The sequence below is a fragment of the Helicoverpa armigera genome, chromosome 8 (genome assembly GCF_030705265.1).
Source record: "Helicoverpa armigera isolate CAAS_96S chromosome 8, ASM3070526v1, whole genome shotgun sequence".
NCBI lineage: Eukaryota > Metazoa > Arthropoda > Insecta > Lepidoptera > Noctuidae > Helicoverpa > Helicoverpa armigera.
In genome coordinates this window covers 5073278-5090930 of record NC_087127.1, presented here as the reverse complement: position 1 = coordinate 5090930, position 17653 = coordinate 5073278, and the positions used below count along the sequence as shown (strand labels likewise).

At 35.9% G+C, this 17653-nt stretch overlaps 1 protein-coding gene across 1 annotated transcript in view; it reads right to left on the bottom strand.

The window, feature by feature from the left end:
• Nucleotides 1–17653, bottom strand: part of LOC110372852 (beta-3 adrenergic receptor) — a 122172-nt gene that overhangs the window by 22897 nt on the left and 81622 nt on the right. Inside the window, exon 2 of the mRNA XM_049837921.2 lies at nucleotides 4809–5078. Coding sequence (XP_049693878.2) covers nucleotides 4809–4943 — 135 coding nt within the window. The 5' untranslated portion in view covers nucleotides 4944–5078. The remainder of the gene's footprint in view (nucleotides 1–4808; nucleotides 5079–17653) is intronic.

The following is a 17653-nucleotide window of genomic DNA, read 5'->3' as shown; positions in this document are numbered from 1 at the left end:
TTATGACAACCCAAATAACCGATTCAAAGTTGACACCAAAGTTGACGACTTTGACGAACAATCCCCACTTCGGCGTATTACCACATTCATCAAAGTGAGCGCAAAACGTTCGCTTTAAGTACAAGCTTTAATTAATACCAAGGAATTAATTAAAACTTACACAGATTGGCTGTGTGGAGGTAATTCGAATAAAATTGGCTTGTAGCTTCCCGTCTTGCATTAGAAAGATTTCCCCACAGCGAGTGTGGGGGCGCTCCTTGGGGCATCCCGGTTGCGACATAACGAGCTTAGGATTTAGAAATAACATTGCTATATCGTGAGTAAATCGCTCTGGGAAAATGTGCACGAGTTCCGCTACGTGTGTACTGGAGTAGGTATTATAGGCTGTCTTGTTTTAAGTTGCTGATTAACCAGGAGAGTTTTTCTTAGATAAATACCCAGAAAATATTACTTTAATAACTTTAAGTTTACGTGTAATAAGTATGTTTATAAAAACGTTATTGCGAGAATATAAGGTAGGGCCTAGACTCCACTCAAGCGGAACGAAATTGAAAAGTTTTTAAACGCCCAATAGAATTCTTTCGTTATTCAAACATCTCGCTTCCATCCTTTAAGCAGTATCCTTGAGCGCAGAAATTCTATTGGTTGTTTAGAAACCTGGGCCTTGTAATGTGTGTAAAAGCCGGCATTAAGATGATCAATTTTTTACATCCTGATGTGTAGCTATTTGTACTTAGCTAGCTTAAGAATATAAGGTAGGTAAATGGAGAACATAAATTGCAACCATTCTAAACAGAGACAGAAGCCGTTTGTTTCAGCACTTCGTGTGGATTATGGGACAAAGTCATGTCATCTTCAAACAATTGACCAATAGTTACCATATAACAACTTTTTGGGGATAAATAATGAGAAGTAAGTATTTATTCTCAAAACCAACCATCGCAACCCATCAGCAAGCGTAACTAATATTACAAACTAGCTTCTGCCAGCGGTTTCCCCCGCATCCCGTGGAAACTACTTCCCGTACCGGGATAAAAAGTAGCCTATAGCCTTCCTCGATAAATGGGCTACCTAATACTGAAAGAAATTTTCAAATCGGACCAGTAGTTCCTGAGATGACCGCGTTCAAACAAACAAACAAACTCTTCAGCTTTACATATAATATTAGTATAGATGCGAAAGATTGCAAAGACGCACCTATGTTTGTAGCTCTTCCACGCTAAAATATAACATGAAAGTAGTTCTCTCAGGATGCGGGTGAAAACGCGGGCGGAAACTAGTATTGAATGTTGAGTAAAACGCGAACTGCTTGGTAACACTTCTTCCAATCATTGAATCTATTTCCACGAATACTTATTTGCTTCTAGGAAAGTAGAAGTGTCATACTACATTCGATATTGAGTGTTTTCCGATCTGAAGTTTGTTTGTAAGATAACGCGAAATACTTTTGTGTAGATAATCTAATTGAATAATTAAATAATTCCAAAGTAAAGACTTGTAATTTCTTACAATACATGAATCCATTCTAATATTATAAAGCCGAAGAGTACGTATGTTTATTTGCCTGAAGGCACTAGTCTCACGAGCTATTGGTCAATCGATGGAGTTGTTGTTCCCAATGTGGGTAACAACAGCTAAAACTATTTTATTTGCATGCAATAAATAAACCTAGCCGAGCTTTTCAGTCAGACAATTTTTCAGCATTTTCAGTTTTGCCAGATGAAAATGACCTCTAGAAAAGTCAAATAACAATAAAAATCGTGGAAGTATCAATAAAAATGTGTGCGTATCTTTTTGTTTCTCCTGAAATCTTGAGTTGGCTCCATAAAACGTACTTACGGTGCTTGATAATAATTGCTTATATTAGAATTTAAACGTGAATCATCAAGTGCCCGTAATGATCCTAAATTGTGCTTCTATCAACACGACGTTTACCAAGTTACTAATGAGTTGTGTGCACTCTTGAAATTGAAAAAATGAATTAAAAGTGTAAGGAAAATAGTATTGAATCGCTTTTTGGGCTATTATATGAGTCGTGGTGGCCTAGTGGGTAAAGGACCAACCTCAAGTACGAGGGCGCGGGTTCGATCCCAGGTCAGGCAAGTACCGATGCAACTTTTCTAAGTTTGTATGTACTTTCTAAGTATATCTTAGACACCATTGGCTGTGTTTCGGATGGCACGTTAAACTGTAGGTCCCGGCTGTCATTGAACATCGTTGGCAGTCGTTACGGGTAGTCAGAAGCCAGTAAGTCTGACACCAGTCTAACCAAGGGGTATCGGGTTGCCCGGGTAACTGGGTTGAGGAGGTCAGATAGGCAGTCGCTTCTTGTAAAGCACTGGTACTCAGCTGAATCCGGTTAGACTGGAAGCCGACCCCAACATGATTGGGAAAAGGCTCGGAGGATGATGATGCTTTTTGGGCTATTCATTCATTTCATTTCCTCAGTTTTTTTTTTCTGAAGCAATTTTATCACTTTGTAGCTTGAAAGTGAATGAAGATTGCCAGCCTAATTACAGGGAACGTTTTTGGCAAAAACCTCTCTATGTGTAATATATTTTCACTCTAAATTAATAAATAAATACTATAAAATATTCGGTTCCTTGTAAAGGAAGTAACCAAGTTTTCAAATACCTACTTACCTAGTCATAAAGTACCGCTTTAGTAAAATATGTTTTTTAGAGCTTCCAAGGCGAAAAATATTCATTTCTCGACTTTCGCACGCGAATGAGACACGAATGGAATACCTGATCGAACACGGAAAGAAAATTCTCCAAATACTTTTTTCAAACAGAAGTAGTGTGTTTAAAAGCACTCGCGCCTTAGTAACCCAATTATGGAGGGGATAGCAATGTTCAATTCAGGCTTTTCGGACCTCCTTAGTCACTCGTCACTACTTTCAGACATTCTAAAGCTGGCTGTTTTTCTCTGCCTTGAAAATGGCCATGAATGGCAGGACGTGACTACAGCTTTTTTTACAGTTCTAAAAAGTAGGTGCTCAAGCTTTTTGGTAATTCCTTTTTCAATTCACAACTAGCACCAGTATGTACGGAATATTGCAGACCTACTAATAAACAGAGAGGAAGTATTCATACCTAAAATGAAACTGGCCATTAATAAAATTGATTGAAATCTATCAATTTAGAATTTGATTAAGATAAACTAATCCAGCAGTGAAGTAGGCACAGTAAATTGAAAGATAAACGAATATATTAATAACAGCCCACAAATCTTACAAATTATACTAGGCACATTTAACTCGGGCGCAGTGGGCTAAGTGAAGTAACTTTGCTAACTTTATCTAAGCAAAACTCTACTATAAACTGTTAAGTTTACCGCTTCTACTCCAGTTTCTAATTATGACGCCATAGACTACACTAACTTTTAAACAAGATAAACTATGATCTATGTTGGCGTTGATAATCATTTTTGAGGGCAGAAGAGTTACACAACCATGTATTTTCTCCTCTCTATTTTATTCGACTATGGAAAGTTTTTTTGTCATAGATAAACAATGGCCGTAACTGTAGAAGAAGAAGCAATTTTGATAGTTGATAAGTCTATAACTCTCTTTGATAGTAGATAACTCTCAGGTGACTTAAACTTATTCACCAATATTGAAGTTCCCTCCAGTTGATAAATGACTTGTAACTTATGCAAATCCATTGCATATTGGTCGTCAGGCCCTTGAGCATGCAAATTATTGCAAATGTCGATGTCTGCATCGCATAGTTTTGCTTTAGACAGTTTACTAATAGCAGCAGTGGGGTTAGGCACGAAGTTTGATTGGCAATCTATGTTGTCTATGTTCTTGGAGCTTCAGTACTCTTATTAGTCGGTGGAAGTCTAAGCTCTTCGTTCGAAGTTCAAATCAAACATTTTGTTGATGTTGTGTATCTTGATTATCTTATCAAATGATACTGGTTAACTCGATACTACGTGAAAAGCACCCTTAACCCCGTCATACGGAGAATGAATATCATTAGATAATACAATTATTTATGAATAACTTACTGATTGACGTCCTCAATGGCGTGCGAAGGCTGTCTTTATTCCGATATCCTTCATATCCTATTCAGAATACGTAGTTTACGTTCCCAAATAGCTCCGAATATAATTGGATTGTAATTACTTCCATGTACACTGTACACTTGGGTTATTTCAAGGTTGATGTCATGTTAAATTCATGATGAGAACAATAGGAATGTTTTGTATCCATATTACCTTACCTTTATGCTATTGTATTTGTATTGTGGAAGTCTCGTGTTTTGACTTTGGTTAATCAGTCTGATAAATAATATTCTCGTAACCTTCATTAATACAATGAGAGATAATTCGTGTCGTTTTTAAGTAAAACTTGACATTTGCTGCTATTGTTATAAAAATTCCAATAATTTCAAAAGATTGATTGATTTGAAAAGTTTGATTTACTAATCTGATAGAAATCAAGCTCTCTTGTTCCGTTTTTAAATATAATAACGTATTTTTTTATCGATCACCATCAAGTTTACTAAATATGGGTTGCTGACTATCTAGTATTGAGTTATTGAGATCGCCAACTCACCACACCACACATTCTTTTACTCACATACAAAAATTGTATATACTTTTGGATTTCTCCTTACCTGTTCAGTAATAATAATGATGAACAGTGGGTATATATATAGGCGTTCATAAACAATCCGATGGCCGAGTGCTCCATGCTCCATGAGTCGAGGGTATATGTCCTGTCAGTTCAGCCTAGCCGTTCCATGCTGTGCCGTCGAAGGAATCTGTTCATTATTAAATACTTCTTGTTCTTTCCTTACCTGTTTAGTAATAATAATGATGAACAATATATAGGCGTTCAGCAGCAATCCTATGGCGGAGACAACGGTGACGGCGACGCTAAGCGCGAGCGCCACGGCCTCCTCGGCCCGCGCTTCCGTCCCGTTCACCTCCATGAGTCGAGGGTATCTGTCCCGTCAGTTCAGCCTAGCCGTCCCATGCTGTGCCGTCGAAGGTGCGCTGCTCCATCCTGGGTGATGACGTCACCTCACTGCTGAAGCCGCGTTCCATGGCATCTCACTTGGGATGATCTGCGGACAAAGAAGTAGGAATAAGTTTAATTTAATTGAGTGTGGGTACGTTTGTGGGTTTCAGGACGATCGTGCATTATGCCACAGATTACTATAATAGTTTTATAGGTATCTGCAGTAGCTTTTGTTTCAATAAAAATGTAGTCTGTGAAATACCGCTTTGTATTGTGTCACCCTATGTATAAGTGAACCCTATTTAAATATTAAAGGAATATTCATTAAATATGTATTCAGTCTACAGCTAATACCTGTAAAAATATCAGTATATAAGACTTTCAAACACTCTAATTCATTATATCAAACCTTAAAATCGACCTTATTAACAATAAATCTTGGACTAAATCGAGCTTACTCTTCATAACCTTTATAAAGACGGTCCATGGAGGCTTAATGGCGAAAAGGCCGCAGATGCTCATTTAAAACACATAAAAAAGATTTGTGAGGATAATACTAAGGACATGTACATTTGAACATTCCTAAACGTTACAAACAAATGTTTCGTACCTGAGGCTTATTTGAATTCCATTCATGTTTCTCTAAATACAGCGTGTTTGTATTCTAATAACATTATTAATAAGACAGATGTTTATTAGTAACTTGAATATTCGTGTAATAAACACATTGTCGAAATTGTTGTCTTGTCTATACTTTGATGAGGGCTGTGTATTTTCATTACTATCTAAACAATCGTATGTCTACAGTAATTTTTGTAGGACCTGTTTTAGACGTTATAAGTTTCGTTGAAAATAAATAGGGAGATTTCTTTAAGACTAATGTCTTCAAGTCTTCAAATAATAATAATAAACAGTAGACTGTTTCTTAAAGAAACAGTTGGAACAGATTGAGTCTTAAAGAATTCCTAAACCTTACACTACTCACTGTTTATTTTGTAGGCCAAACAATCACCTATGACCAAATTCACCCTTTATCATCATCAGGGGTAGAGAGGTATATCCTTAACTACTAACTTCATATAATTAGTACCTTCCCACAGTCCTGTGAAAATCACAAATACCGACCCCAAATTCTCACCCCTGACATTGACGTACAGAGAACAATTGTATACGTTACTTACGTGACATTCCTCCTACGGAGTGCCTACTATGAATTCACAAGAGCAGAAGTGCCCACAGACTTAGTAAATGGACAGAGTATTCTCCATTCAGCTAATAAGTACCTACGTACTAAACGTTTAAGAGAAACAAAAGAATCGTTTTATTTTCAATTTTACTTATCAAAAAGTCATAGATATTACGTCTATGTCAAAAGTCTTCACAGGCTTGCAGATCTAAGTAGAAATAGATAGGTGCCGACCTCAGTGCCCCTTTAGGGGAGTACTAAAATTTATATGACTATTGCAAAGTCCATTCTATATGTATATGTACCTCAGATGGCTAACGTTTTCCAATATTGCATGTCACAGAAAACGCGATACACTACTAAAATGCAATGTCATTGACAAATGACTGTCTAAAAATACGACCAGTACACACGACAGCACGAATGGTATGTCAACGTATATTGTATAATGGATTTGAAGCTGTTTTACGCTTAGCTTTTAGATTTGAATAATTTAAAGCATAAATATGAGTTTCAATTCGAAATCAAAACAGACATTTTCCAAATTGAAATTTTATTGTCACCTTTGTAAAGCTTTTTTCAATAAACGCTCTTAAATGAGCGTTTAGTTTTGATTTTAACAATATTGAGTAAGCTAAACAGGTGCTTATACTTTTCTGTTGTTTAGATTTTCCATTATAAAGACTTTCAAATGTTGCTAGCAAAACTGATACCACATACCATCCCATCATAGTAGGTAATAAAAATAGCCTTATTTACACAGGAAGTCATTACAAATTTTAACCAATATCGATCACTAACTAACACATACGAATCTAACTAACAAAACCTATTTTCAAAGCCAACATCCATTTTACCATTAAGCGCTTACGAAAGCTAATTACTATAAATTATTTAGTCATTACACACCCATAGCGTGTTTCATTCCGATACAGGTATTTTTAGTCCCATTACATTTATAGTAGCCATAGAAAAATAAATGAATGGCCTTCGATAGGTTCCCCATAACAATTGACATTGTCGGCTATTTACGACCCATCCATGCTTGGCAAGGTCAAGCTATGATCTGAATCAATTATCGTAAAAAACTGAGGTCGATGTCACTTTATGAGCTTTCTTTCAGCCCTGTGTGATGTATTTTAAAATCTGTTTTTATCTTGAAAAGGCAGCTTAGGATGATGTTTGATGAAAGCTAGATTTTTTCACAGAGCAAAAGAGATAAATCTTAACAAAAGAATCCAAGTAGCTTTAAAAAGTCACACGTTTCTTTTTATATCGAACTTATCATATTCTCATTTATACTTCAGCATGCCATAACTTAATTTTACGTTTTAAATGTTTATAAAAACAAAAGAATAATGAAAAATTATAAAAAAGCACAAATATTTGCCACAAAATGAGTGTACTTCATACAAAAGCTGCTAAAAGCACCTTTCCACGCAGGAAAATGTAAGCATACAACATAATGTTACCCCGGTCTCATACACGGTTAAATAATTAAGTACCAACGGAGTTCTAAAATTAATTCAGGTTCTTGTAACGCTTTTAAATTAGTAAACAGTACCTACATACGAACGTTATTTTGTACCTATCTTTACTAATATAATAAAGGGGAAACATTTTTTTAGTTTGTAAGAACACTAAAGGCTTGAAACTACTGAACCGATTTGAAATTTTCTTTCACTGATGGTAAGCTATACCTCCTATCCCCGAGTAATATAGGCTATATTTTATCCGGGTACGGGCAGTATTTCCCACGGGACACGGGTAAAACCGCGGGGAAACAACTAGTATAAATATATACAAACCCGCAACACTACATATGAATACTTACAAACCAACCCATTTGGGTTCCATGTAGTTGAAAAATATCCAGTTTCATGCAAACCGCGGGCAAAACAAATAAGATTCAAATAGAGCGGAAACCATTTATTTTTGTGGTTTTGGCAGAATGTATAATAGGCATAAACTATGGTTAGTGCGTACATACATATCTTTGTTTGTTATAGGTACATATAGACTGAGGAAGCCAATAGGTAATAATAATTTGAGAAAATAGAAACTACCCTTTATTCAGATGCGGGGTGTTCTCTGAAGATCTGTAACCGCAAGAAGATCTGAACAAATTCATGAAACAGTTTAATTTCTTTTAAGTTTTGTACCTATAATTTAACGCTCACCCCTTTTACGGCAGTATTCAACAATATATCCATGACCACTACTGAAATGTTCTGGATTAATATATGGCTGTCCGGAATATGTTAGATGGCCCAAACTCCCTCATCACATTAGTATTAGCCAAGTCATGGGGCGGCTGTTACGTCATTCTGTTAGCCCATGGGACCTTTGGTTTCCTCAACATGAAGATAGAAATGGCAGTGGAATGGCTTGCATGACATAAACAAGAACTTAAAAAAAATGGATACGTTCACACTAAAATAAACTAACTGCATCTTAAAACCTAATAAAATCTACTTAAGCAGAAACTGTACAAAAAATAATTAAAACTACCAAGAAAAAGTTAAACGGCATAGATAAAGTCAGACATTTAAAAACAAAAGTCATAGATCATTTACAAGACGGAGTTTTCGCGCCAAAAGAAATGTCGTCGGCCATGTTGTGATTTAATTACACAAAATTGTTTTATAATTCACTTAAGACTGTTGCCACTTCTCAGTGTTTGCAGGACAGTAATTTATTATGAAAACGACTTTATAAATGAATGGTTTTGGTTTTGTAATGTTTTAATTAGTAACACTGCTTGATAATGCTGTTTCTGAAGCCTACTTCATACCTATATGAGTGATTTGTTGGCTAGGGTTGTACCTACTATTGATATGATGTATGCACATAGTTTTAGTCTTGCTTTATTAACATTTTTTTTCTTGAATAATGTAAAATGGTCACGAGACATTTTTTAATTTTCCTTTTTCAAATCCATGCTGCCAAGCTTTTAAATTATAACCATAATTTGAGATAATCCGAAATAAACTCTTTTGCAAAAAAAACGGGCACCTATGCGAAATCTTAGTTTTAAGGACTTTACGTGTATTTCAAAGGGGTTTAATGATTGTAGTATGTTTCTAGCATCAAAAGAGTTAGCCGAGCATGCGTGAGAGTGTATTCTAAATTTGAATTTTGTACAATTGCTAAGAAATTGGTTAAACCTTGTTTCGGACTAATTGCTAGCAGAAAGTTCATCGGTGTTTTGGAAAGTTTTTGAAGTGATTTTCAGGAAAATGATAATGCAGTTTTAATTCATGATTAATGTACTTTTTTGTTAGATCAAAACATTTTTGAAAAACTATGCGTATTTGATAAAATCTTCACCTGCTCTAAATGGGCTATACTGATGATTGATGGCAATGTTAAGAGTTTCGGTATTTTAGTGTAAAGCGTTCCATTGTTTAGATATTGTACCCACGTGTTTTAAAATATCGCTTTTTCATAAATAAACACTATTTAGAAGAGTATCAGTACCTTTGAGCTACGATAAAACCAATTTAAAGTAAGCAGTGCCCATCACAACTCGTCTCCTATCGGACTTTGACATTTAAAAAATACCAAATTTTGGGATAAATGTTACAATTAACCACATGAAAAATGATGAGGAGGGTTAAGGCTATCTAAAAAGTCAAATTATTGCATCGTTGAAGCTCTCGATAACTCCATAGGTAACGGGTTACTAAACGACGATTTAGCTGAAAGGGAGTCAAGAATTCAAAATTATTGGCCAAACGTATGTTTCTTAAGAAATGAGCAGATAGCCAATTATTGTTATGATTTAAGCAGAAAAGTGCTGCAGATGCCAGATAATCTCGGTGTAGGCAAGTTTATTTAATAAAATGTCCGTGGGATGAAAACACGCTATTTGAACGCTCAGACTCATAGATCGTCAGAAGTCTACGGAGTTTCCCAAGAGACGAGGTTGTTTGAAAATCAGAGATTACGAGACCTTAAGACCTCGTGCTCACAGTCTATGCACTATTTTCTGTATTTTGTAGAATTTAAAGACTTTTAAAAATGTCAAAGTCCGATAGGAGACGAGTTGTGATGGGCACTGCTTACTTTAAATTGGTTTTATCGTAGCTCAAAGTACTGATACTCTTCTAAATAGTGTTTATTTATGAAAAAGCGATATTTTAAAACACGTGGGTACAATATCTAAACAATAGAATGCTTTACACTAAAATACCGAAACTCTTAACATTGCCATCAATCATCAGTATAGCCCATTTAGAGCAGGTGAAGATTTTATCAAATACGCATAGTTTTTCAAAAATGTTTTGATCTAACAAAAAAGTACATTAATCATGAATTAAAACTGCATTATCATTTTCCTGAAAATCACTTCAAAAACTTTCCAAAACACCGATGAACTTTCTGCTAGCAATTAGTCCGAAACAAGGTTTAACCAATTTCTTAGCAATTGTACAAAATTCAAATTTAGAATACACTCTCACGCATGCTCGGCTAACTCTTTTGATGCTAGAAACATACTACAATCATTAAAACCCTTTGAAATACACGTAAAGTCCTTAAACTAAGATTTCGCATAGGTGCCCGTTTTTTTTGCAAAAGAGTGTATATTACCTACAGGTATCGATACCGGATTACGTTTGGAAAATATCTAAACATATCACTTAAGGTTTGAATAAAACCGATAGCTTCGAGCGGATATTAAATGGTGATCCAATGAGATTATGTTACAGATTAAATTTTCTATATTTGCCATTAATAGGTATACTTACTTCGATACGGTATTTGTACGTTGCAAACATAAATTGAAGTAAAAAATTACTTTAGAGATTTTTTCTTGTCGTATGTTTTGGTTTAAAAACATTTATGAGTGAATCTGTTCATTGATTCAGCAAGTCACTTGAACTACTGAAGTTCTGAAAGCTTCTCGACAATATCGGGAAGAACAAAAGGACAATAAATCAAATGTCTAACTTGAAGAATTACAAAGGCATTTGGTGCCAACTCTACATGAAAAATATCACCTACGTATTATTACATTTAATATAACATTAGAACGATAGGGTACTTACACCCAGGTATGTCTAATCTCTGTATGTTTTCAGTCTGTAGTCAGTAAATCCACATTGCGTCAGATGTTTCAGATTCCACGAAACTGTGGGTGGGCATTTTCCAACTGAGAAATTGTTCAAGGAAATCATACTTTGTTCAACTATAGTAACATTTTGTTATTTATCTTATGTAGTAGTCGTATTTACTCAGGCAGGCTGGAATTTTTGATAATGTCACTAGCACGGATTTTTTACAGAATATTAAAAAGAGACTATGAAATTCTCGGTTGTTAAATAAATAACATACTACTGGCCACTTCGTCCATTAAAATAAGACAGAAGAAAAAAAACTTTACACAAAGAAGGTTTATGCAAAAATGAGAATGAATTATTATAAAGCACACACCAGATTTGAAACAAGAACCTTTCCAAATATAACATGGACTGGCTGCGCTCATAAATTGATCAAATATTCTATTTCAGTCTGTCCGTCCTAATGAGCGACTGTTCACATAAATTACATTTTGGTCATCGCCTCTCGTATTCACTGTAATTCCATGTTTAAATTTAAAATTCGAATATTTCCCGTCGCATATTCAAGCTTTATGACAGTTTATATTCGGATTTATTGTTTTAAAAGCAATTTGTGGAATGATACTGCAATATTCAGAGTGCTTTCTCACTTTAAAAGGAGAAAGGAGGCTGATTATTATGCATACTTATTTATGGTTTTCAGACTCGTACGAAAATTAGCAGAAACTCCAAAGTTTCTGATCAATCCAAACTACTTAAACGTTTAGAGCAGTGAACAAGCAGCAATTAAATAGATGAGCAGTGTTTTTGCGTGAAAGATTAGAATAGGACAACATCCCCAAAACATCATATCTACTAAAAAGTAGTCTATAAAATCGCAAAACAATTTTCTACCACTTGAACTCTGTTCATAATCTATTGCTTCCCAATATTTCCATACATCGTTAAGTATGAAAGAATCTGCCTCAAAATATCGTACCAAATAATTCCGTTACGCATTTAAGCAGAATGAAAACGTGACTTTCAGAGCTTTCGAAACGATCACGTCACACATTATGTGAAATAAGGAAAATTGTTGCTTACGCATTTTATATTTTACAGTCAATAAAATCCGTACGTATTTATGTTACTATTTTTAAATTGAAATGCATGAAGACGTGATTTTTGCAAAAATAAAAACAAAATAACATCTATACATATAATAAATCTGTAGAAAAGTAATTTTTGTACATTGAAGAAATTGACAAAAAAATAGCCAGCATGTTAAAGAATAACTAACAGAACCCATTTCCATCATTTTTGTAATTTTTGTCTGTTTGTCTGTTTGTCTGTTTGTTCGTTCGGGATTCACGTAAAATCTACGAATTAAATGCAGACAATGCTTATATACAAAAATTCTACGTATCTTGGGGTATTACTTAGTTTTTGTTTCATCGAAATCGATTCACTTTATCAAAAGATATGATAAATTTTGTGAATTCAAGATGTAAAATATTACGACACGCAATCTATTTGTCAAAACTGTACATTTGAATGTTGTACTTATATTAGTTGATCGGCCTGTTATTAATCTTTACACAGAAAATCACACCTTTATAAGTAACTTCGGAAGAAAAAAAAAAATGAAAATTTTGTTTAGCCAAGGTTAAAGTAGCTCCATCTGTGCTAAATCTGTGGTAAATAAAATACATCAAATTAGTCAAAGGAGCGAGATGGTAAATGACAATATTACCATACATTCTTTGTAGAGGATTATTATTTCAACAGATGGAGTTGTGTATTTTCCGTAATTCACCATATTTTAACACGTAGTGTAATTTTTCGATAGACATTTCAATAGTGTTTGTCAGTTTGCCGTGCCACATCAAAATCCAACTATAATTATTACCTTGATGAAAAGAAAATTAATAGTTCTCAGCCAAATTTAAAACGGTGCCATCTAAATTATTTTTTGAACATTATGTCAAAAATGATGACTTTAGTGGAACAATTAATTATTGTTTAAAGTTACAGATGGAGTTCATATCAGGATTTTTTCATAAACATAGTTTAGCTTATCTTCCACTAATGTGCTGGCCTTAAAACAAATTACTTTGAGTGAGTAGTATTAAGTAGACCTTAATTATTTTTTCTGATGCAAAATATGTAAACTTAATCCTAGAAGAAATGAGGATCTATCTCTCGCAAGCGCTGCTAAGCGTGAGGTAGGTAATGTAGGATTCTGTAGCTTTAAAAACAAGAACAGATACAAATGCAGATAAGAAATGGGAGCTTTCTCTATTTAATACCATACACACGTAAAATGCTTTATGCGTCTGAAAACGTACAAATTACGCGCCGCATACCAGAGACATGCTTACTTTCAACTTCTGATCGCAAGTACACTGTTCACGATTACGAACAGTCTCAGTACGACCCGAGCCAAGTCTGATAAAATACCTTTTATATAAAACTACGTTTGATGTCATTTAATCACAAATCTAAAGACAGAATTGTTCTCTGTTGCAAATCCTATCCAACTATATCCTATCCTAATCCAGAATGCATTGCAGGTGTGCATAGCACAAAAACCAATGGTATCCTATTCGAGAAGTCAAAAGAGTTGATCTGCCAACGTCGCCATCAGAATTATATTCATCGTTGAATGAGGTGAATACATTTTCAGAAACCACAATAACAGTAGGAGCCAAAGCGTATTATCGCTTCATAGAGCTCTGATTGGCCCCAGGTGACCAAGTCAGGTCTGATTTGTTCGTTCATCAGATCTTTGAAAGTGTTTCGGTGGATACTTACTGTCGTCCTGTTTACGCGTGACACAAAATATACGTCCTCCGCAAGAGCGAAATTTTCCCGGTGTGCGGTAGTGACGCACAGTATACAACACTTATGTTTCTTTTGATTTGCTGGCTCCACCAAGAAATGACAAATTGCGAGCGCACATTTTTAAAAGCTTGGCAAAACTGCAGGTTTCAAGTACGAACCCATGAAGTGGACTCTCACAGATACGTACATTTTGCCTATTCGTGAACTAATGCAAACATTTCGGTGGAGTCCCGGCTTAGGCCACCACATTAGGCGTGCGCGATCCTCGGGCGTGTGAGTAGCGCGGGCGCCGCGCGCGCGTCGCGAGCGCGTTGCATGAGCGTCGCGTTTTGCCGCCCTGCGGCGTTTGCAGGGCGCTCGCGGCGCGCATGCGCCGCTCTCCTTGACGTTTAACTGCTAAGGCGTTTAGCGAGCGGCGGGGATAGCGGGCGAAGGGGTAAATACGCAACTTGAGCGCCGCGTGCTCGCCGCGAGCGCGTCGCTTGCACTCTTCACACATGCCGCAGGGCAGCAAAACGCGACGTTCACGCAGCGCGCTCGCGACGCCCGCGCTCCTCACACGCCCGAGGATCGCGCACGCCTAATGTGGGGTCAGCCTTACCATAGTGAGTAAGTGACTATCCTACCCTATGCGCCTGCTGATGATGATGACTCATTTTATCATCCATCCAGCTATTCCCCAACTATGTTGGTGTTGGCTTCCAGTCACCGAATCTGTTTGAGTACCAATATTTTGCTTGGAGCGACTACCTATCTACCTATCTTCAATCCAGTCAACTACACAAGACGATATCCATGGTAAGACTGACAGACTTTCTGGCTTCTGATTAGTCGCAGCAGCTGCAGAAAATTTACAAATGACAGCTTTGTCAGACTCAAAGCATATAGACATAGATTATAGCTGTTTCCTGTGAAAATTACTTACGCACCATACGTAATAATTTTCCAAATTGGCTGACTAGATCCAGAGATATTCACAACGTCACAAAATTTACTTCTTTCGTTTAGATAAATGGTCACATCCACAACACAACCTTGATCAATGAATCTATGCTACTGCTAAGTCATCATCCTCCGAGCCTTTTTCCCAATCATGTTGGGGTCGGCTTCCAGTCTAACCGGATTCAGCTGAGTACCAGTGCTTTACAAGAAGCGACTGCCTATCTGACCTCCTCAACCCAGTTACCCGGGCAACCCGATACCCCTTGGTTAGACTGGTGTCAGACTTACTGGCTTCTGACTACCCGTAACGACTGCCAATGATGTTCAATGACACCTATGACATCTATGCTACTGCTAAGTGCTAATCCTAATTATGCTGTCACGTGAAAGAATGCACCTACGGGATCAGTAGTATTTTGACTATTCTATATTGCCCACGCAGACGAAGTTGCGGGCAACAGCTAGTCTTTAAATAAAATGTAAAAAAACTACATGAAAAAGTGCTGAAAACGTCAGAGTTTGTTCGAAAATGGAACATGATATTCTTGTTGTAACTAGGTACACGTAACATCAAATCTTTAGTTTCAATTTTTCAACCAAAAGTGAAATTATATTTGTAAAAAATGTTATTTTAGCGATAAACCTTGTCTTACCATTGATACATTTTGATATAAAAAATCAACAATGATGTAAAACCACGAATTCCGTTTCAATAACTCACAATACGATGAAAAGCAGTGAATATATATCATATTTTATGTAGAAGAGTTGATTCCATAATCGGGAACTTTACGGTCACCGCGGCTCAGCGTAAATCAACCGACAGTAATTTATGCTTGCATGCCACCGAGATCAAAGCTGCACTGGAAATGTACGGCAAACCTGCTAATACCTAGGTTTAGAGTATAGCGAAAACGTAGGAAATACTTAGCGGTAAAATTCAGGGAAGTAATGAAAAGTGGTGGCGCAATGTAAGCTTTGGTGAAGTCAGTAAAGCATGTTTTTAGCTAACTTTTATGTGGGCGTATTTACTTACTCTCCATTTTTGAAATTCTAATTGCTTATAGATTATTTACGTTCAATTCTGTTGAAAAGCAAATTTATTTCACAATACTATTCTTATTTAAATACAGACGCTTGCAAAAGTTCGTTTTAAATTATGTAAAGCTCTTAACATAATAAGCCAATCCTTGGCTAAATAAGATAGGTACAGTTTCTAAACGTTTTCAGTCGCACCAAAATAATTTGCCTGGATCTTATGTTTGTTAAAACTCATTTAGATATTCAAATAAGGTTCGTACACCTCTGGGTTGCCCGTTAGAACTGTATAATCCGACGGTATTGCCATGTTAAAAATACCGGGCAATGTGGAGATAGTCGACAAATAGTTTGCGAAGGGAGATAACCTTTTTGATGCCGTAGCCACTGGGTGCCGTACCTACATGGCACCCATACTGTGGTAGGGTTGTCAAATGTCCAGACGGTTGCAATACGATGCGAGAAACATAAAATATTTTACGAGATTCCGGAGTGGTCGGTACTGTTGTTACACCAAGTGCACTACATAAGTACATATGTACCTGTGTTGTTTGATGTTGTTATGTGTATAGAAATGAAATTGTATGGTAATGTTCTATTTCTATGTGCAATTAAATTGATTAACTAAGATATTGGTCTGTTAGTATTGTTATGTAGCACATGTATATTCCAATAAATAGGTACCTACGTTACCGATCAAGCAACATTTCAAATTACTGTGCCCATATAACCATTTTTGCGAACATAACGTAACCGTTTCGACACTTAGCGTCGACACTGATCTATCTCGAAACATAATCTCGTCGACGTTCCGTGTTAGCGACGTCGCTGCAACTAAAAATGGGGAAGATCTCGACACAATAAACAAGTAACATTTGGTTTCTAATTTACGTCGCCGTGACGTAGCATTGTTACCATATTTTAACCAGAGTTCGCACTAATCATTCAATCATTCATTCGTTCGATCAATTTCGTTGGCTCGTGCGTGAGTGACACGACGAAATAATACAAAATACAAGAAATCCTGATGGTTTACTTACCTTGAGTTGATGAACTCAAGGCAAGTAAACAAAGTTTTAGTTTTCATTAATTAATATGGTTTATAATGCTCAAATCTTATTGGGAAAAAAAGTTTACTGTGTAATTTCTTTGAATATGTTGATATTTCCAACGCGCCACCGTAATATCATGTTTTAATAATTCTGGCGAAAGAAAAACTTTTGTTAAATAAAATAAAAATATAAAATGATGCACATCGAGTGCTCAAAAGCTTCCATTTAAATACAATATCAAATATTTTAATCCTAATACAAATTATTTTAGCAAGATTTACTCATAAAATTGATAAATATTGAAATATGAAAAAACATTTTTGATGTTTGTTTTGAAAAATATGCTCGTCGCAACTAGTCACAAAGTTACGATAATGTGTCGACACGTGTCGACATGTTACGGTAAATTGTTACAAAATTACTAGATTTTTAAGATGGTTTCTCTTAATATTTGGTTACAGTGTTTTCCAAAGTTTTTATCAAGTCAAGATGCCTTTTTGCATTGTTCATCAGAATTAATATCGCTTGTGCCGAGTACTTGGGTTAAAGACGAAGACGTCTTGTTTTGGCCGAGAAA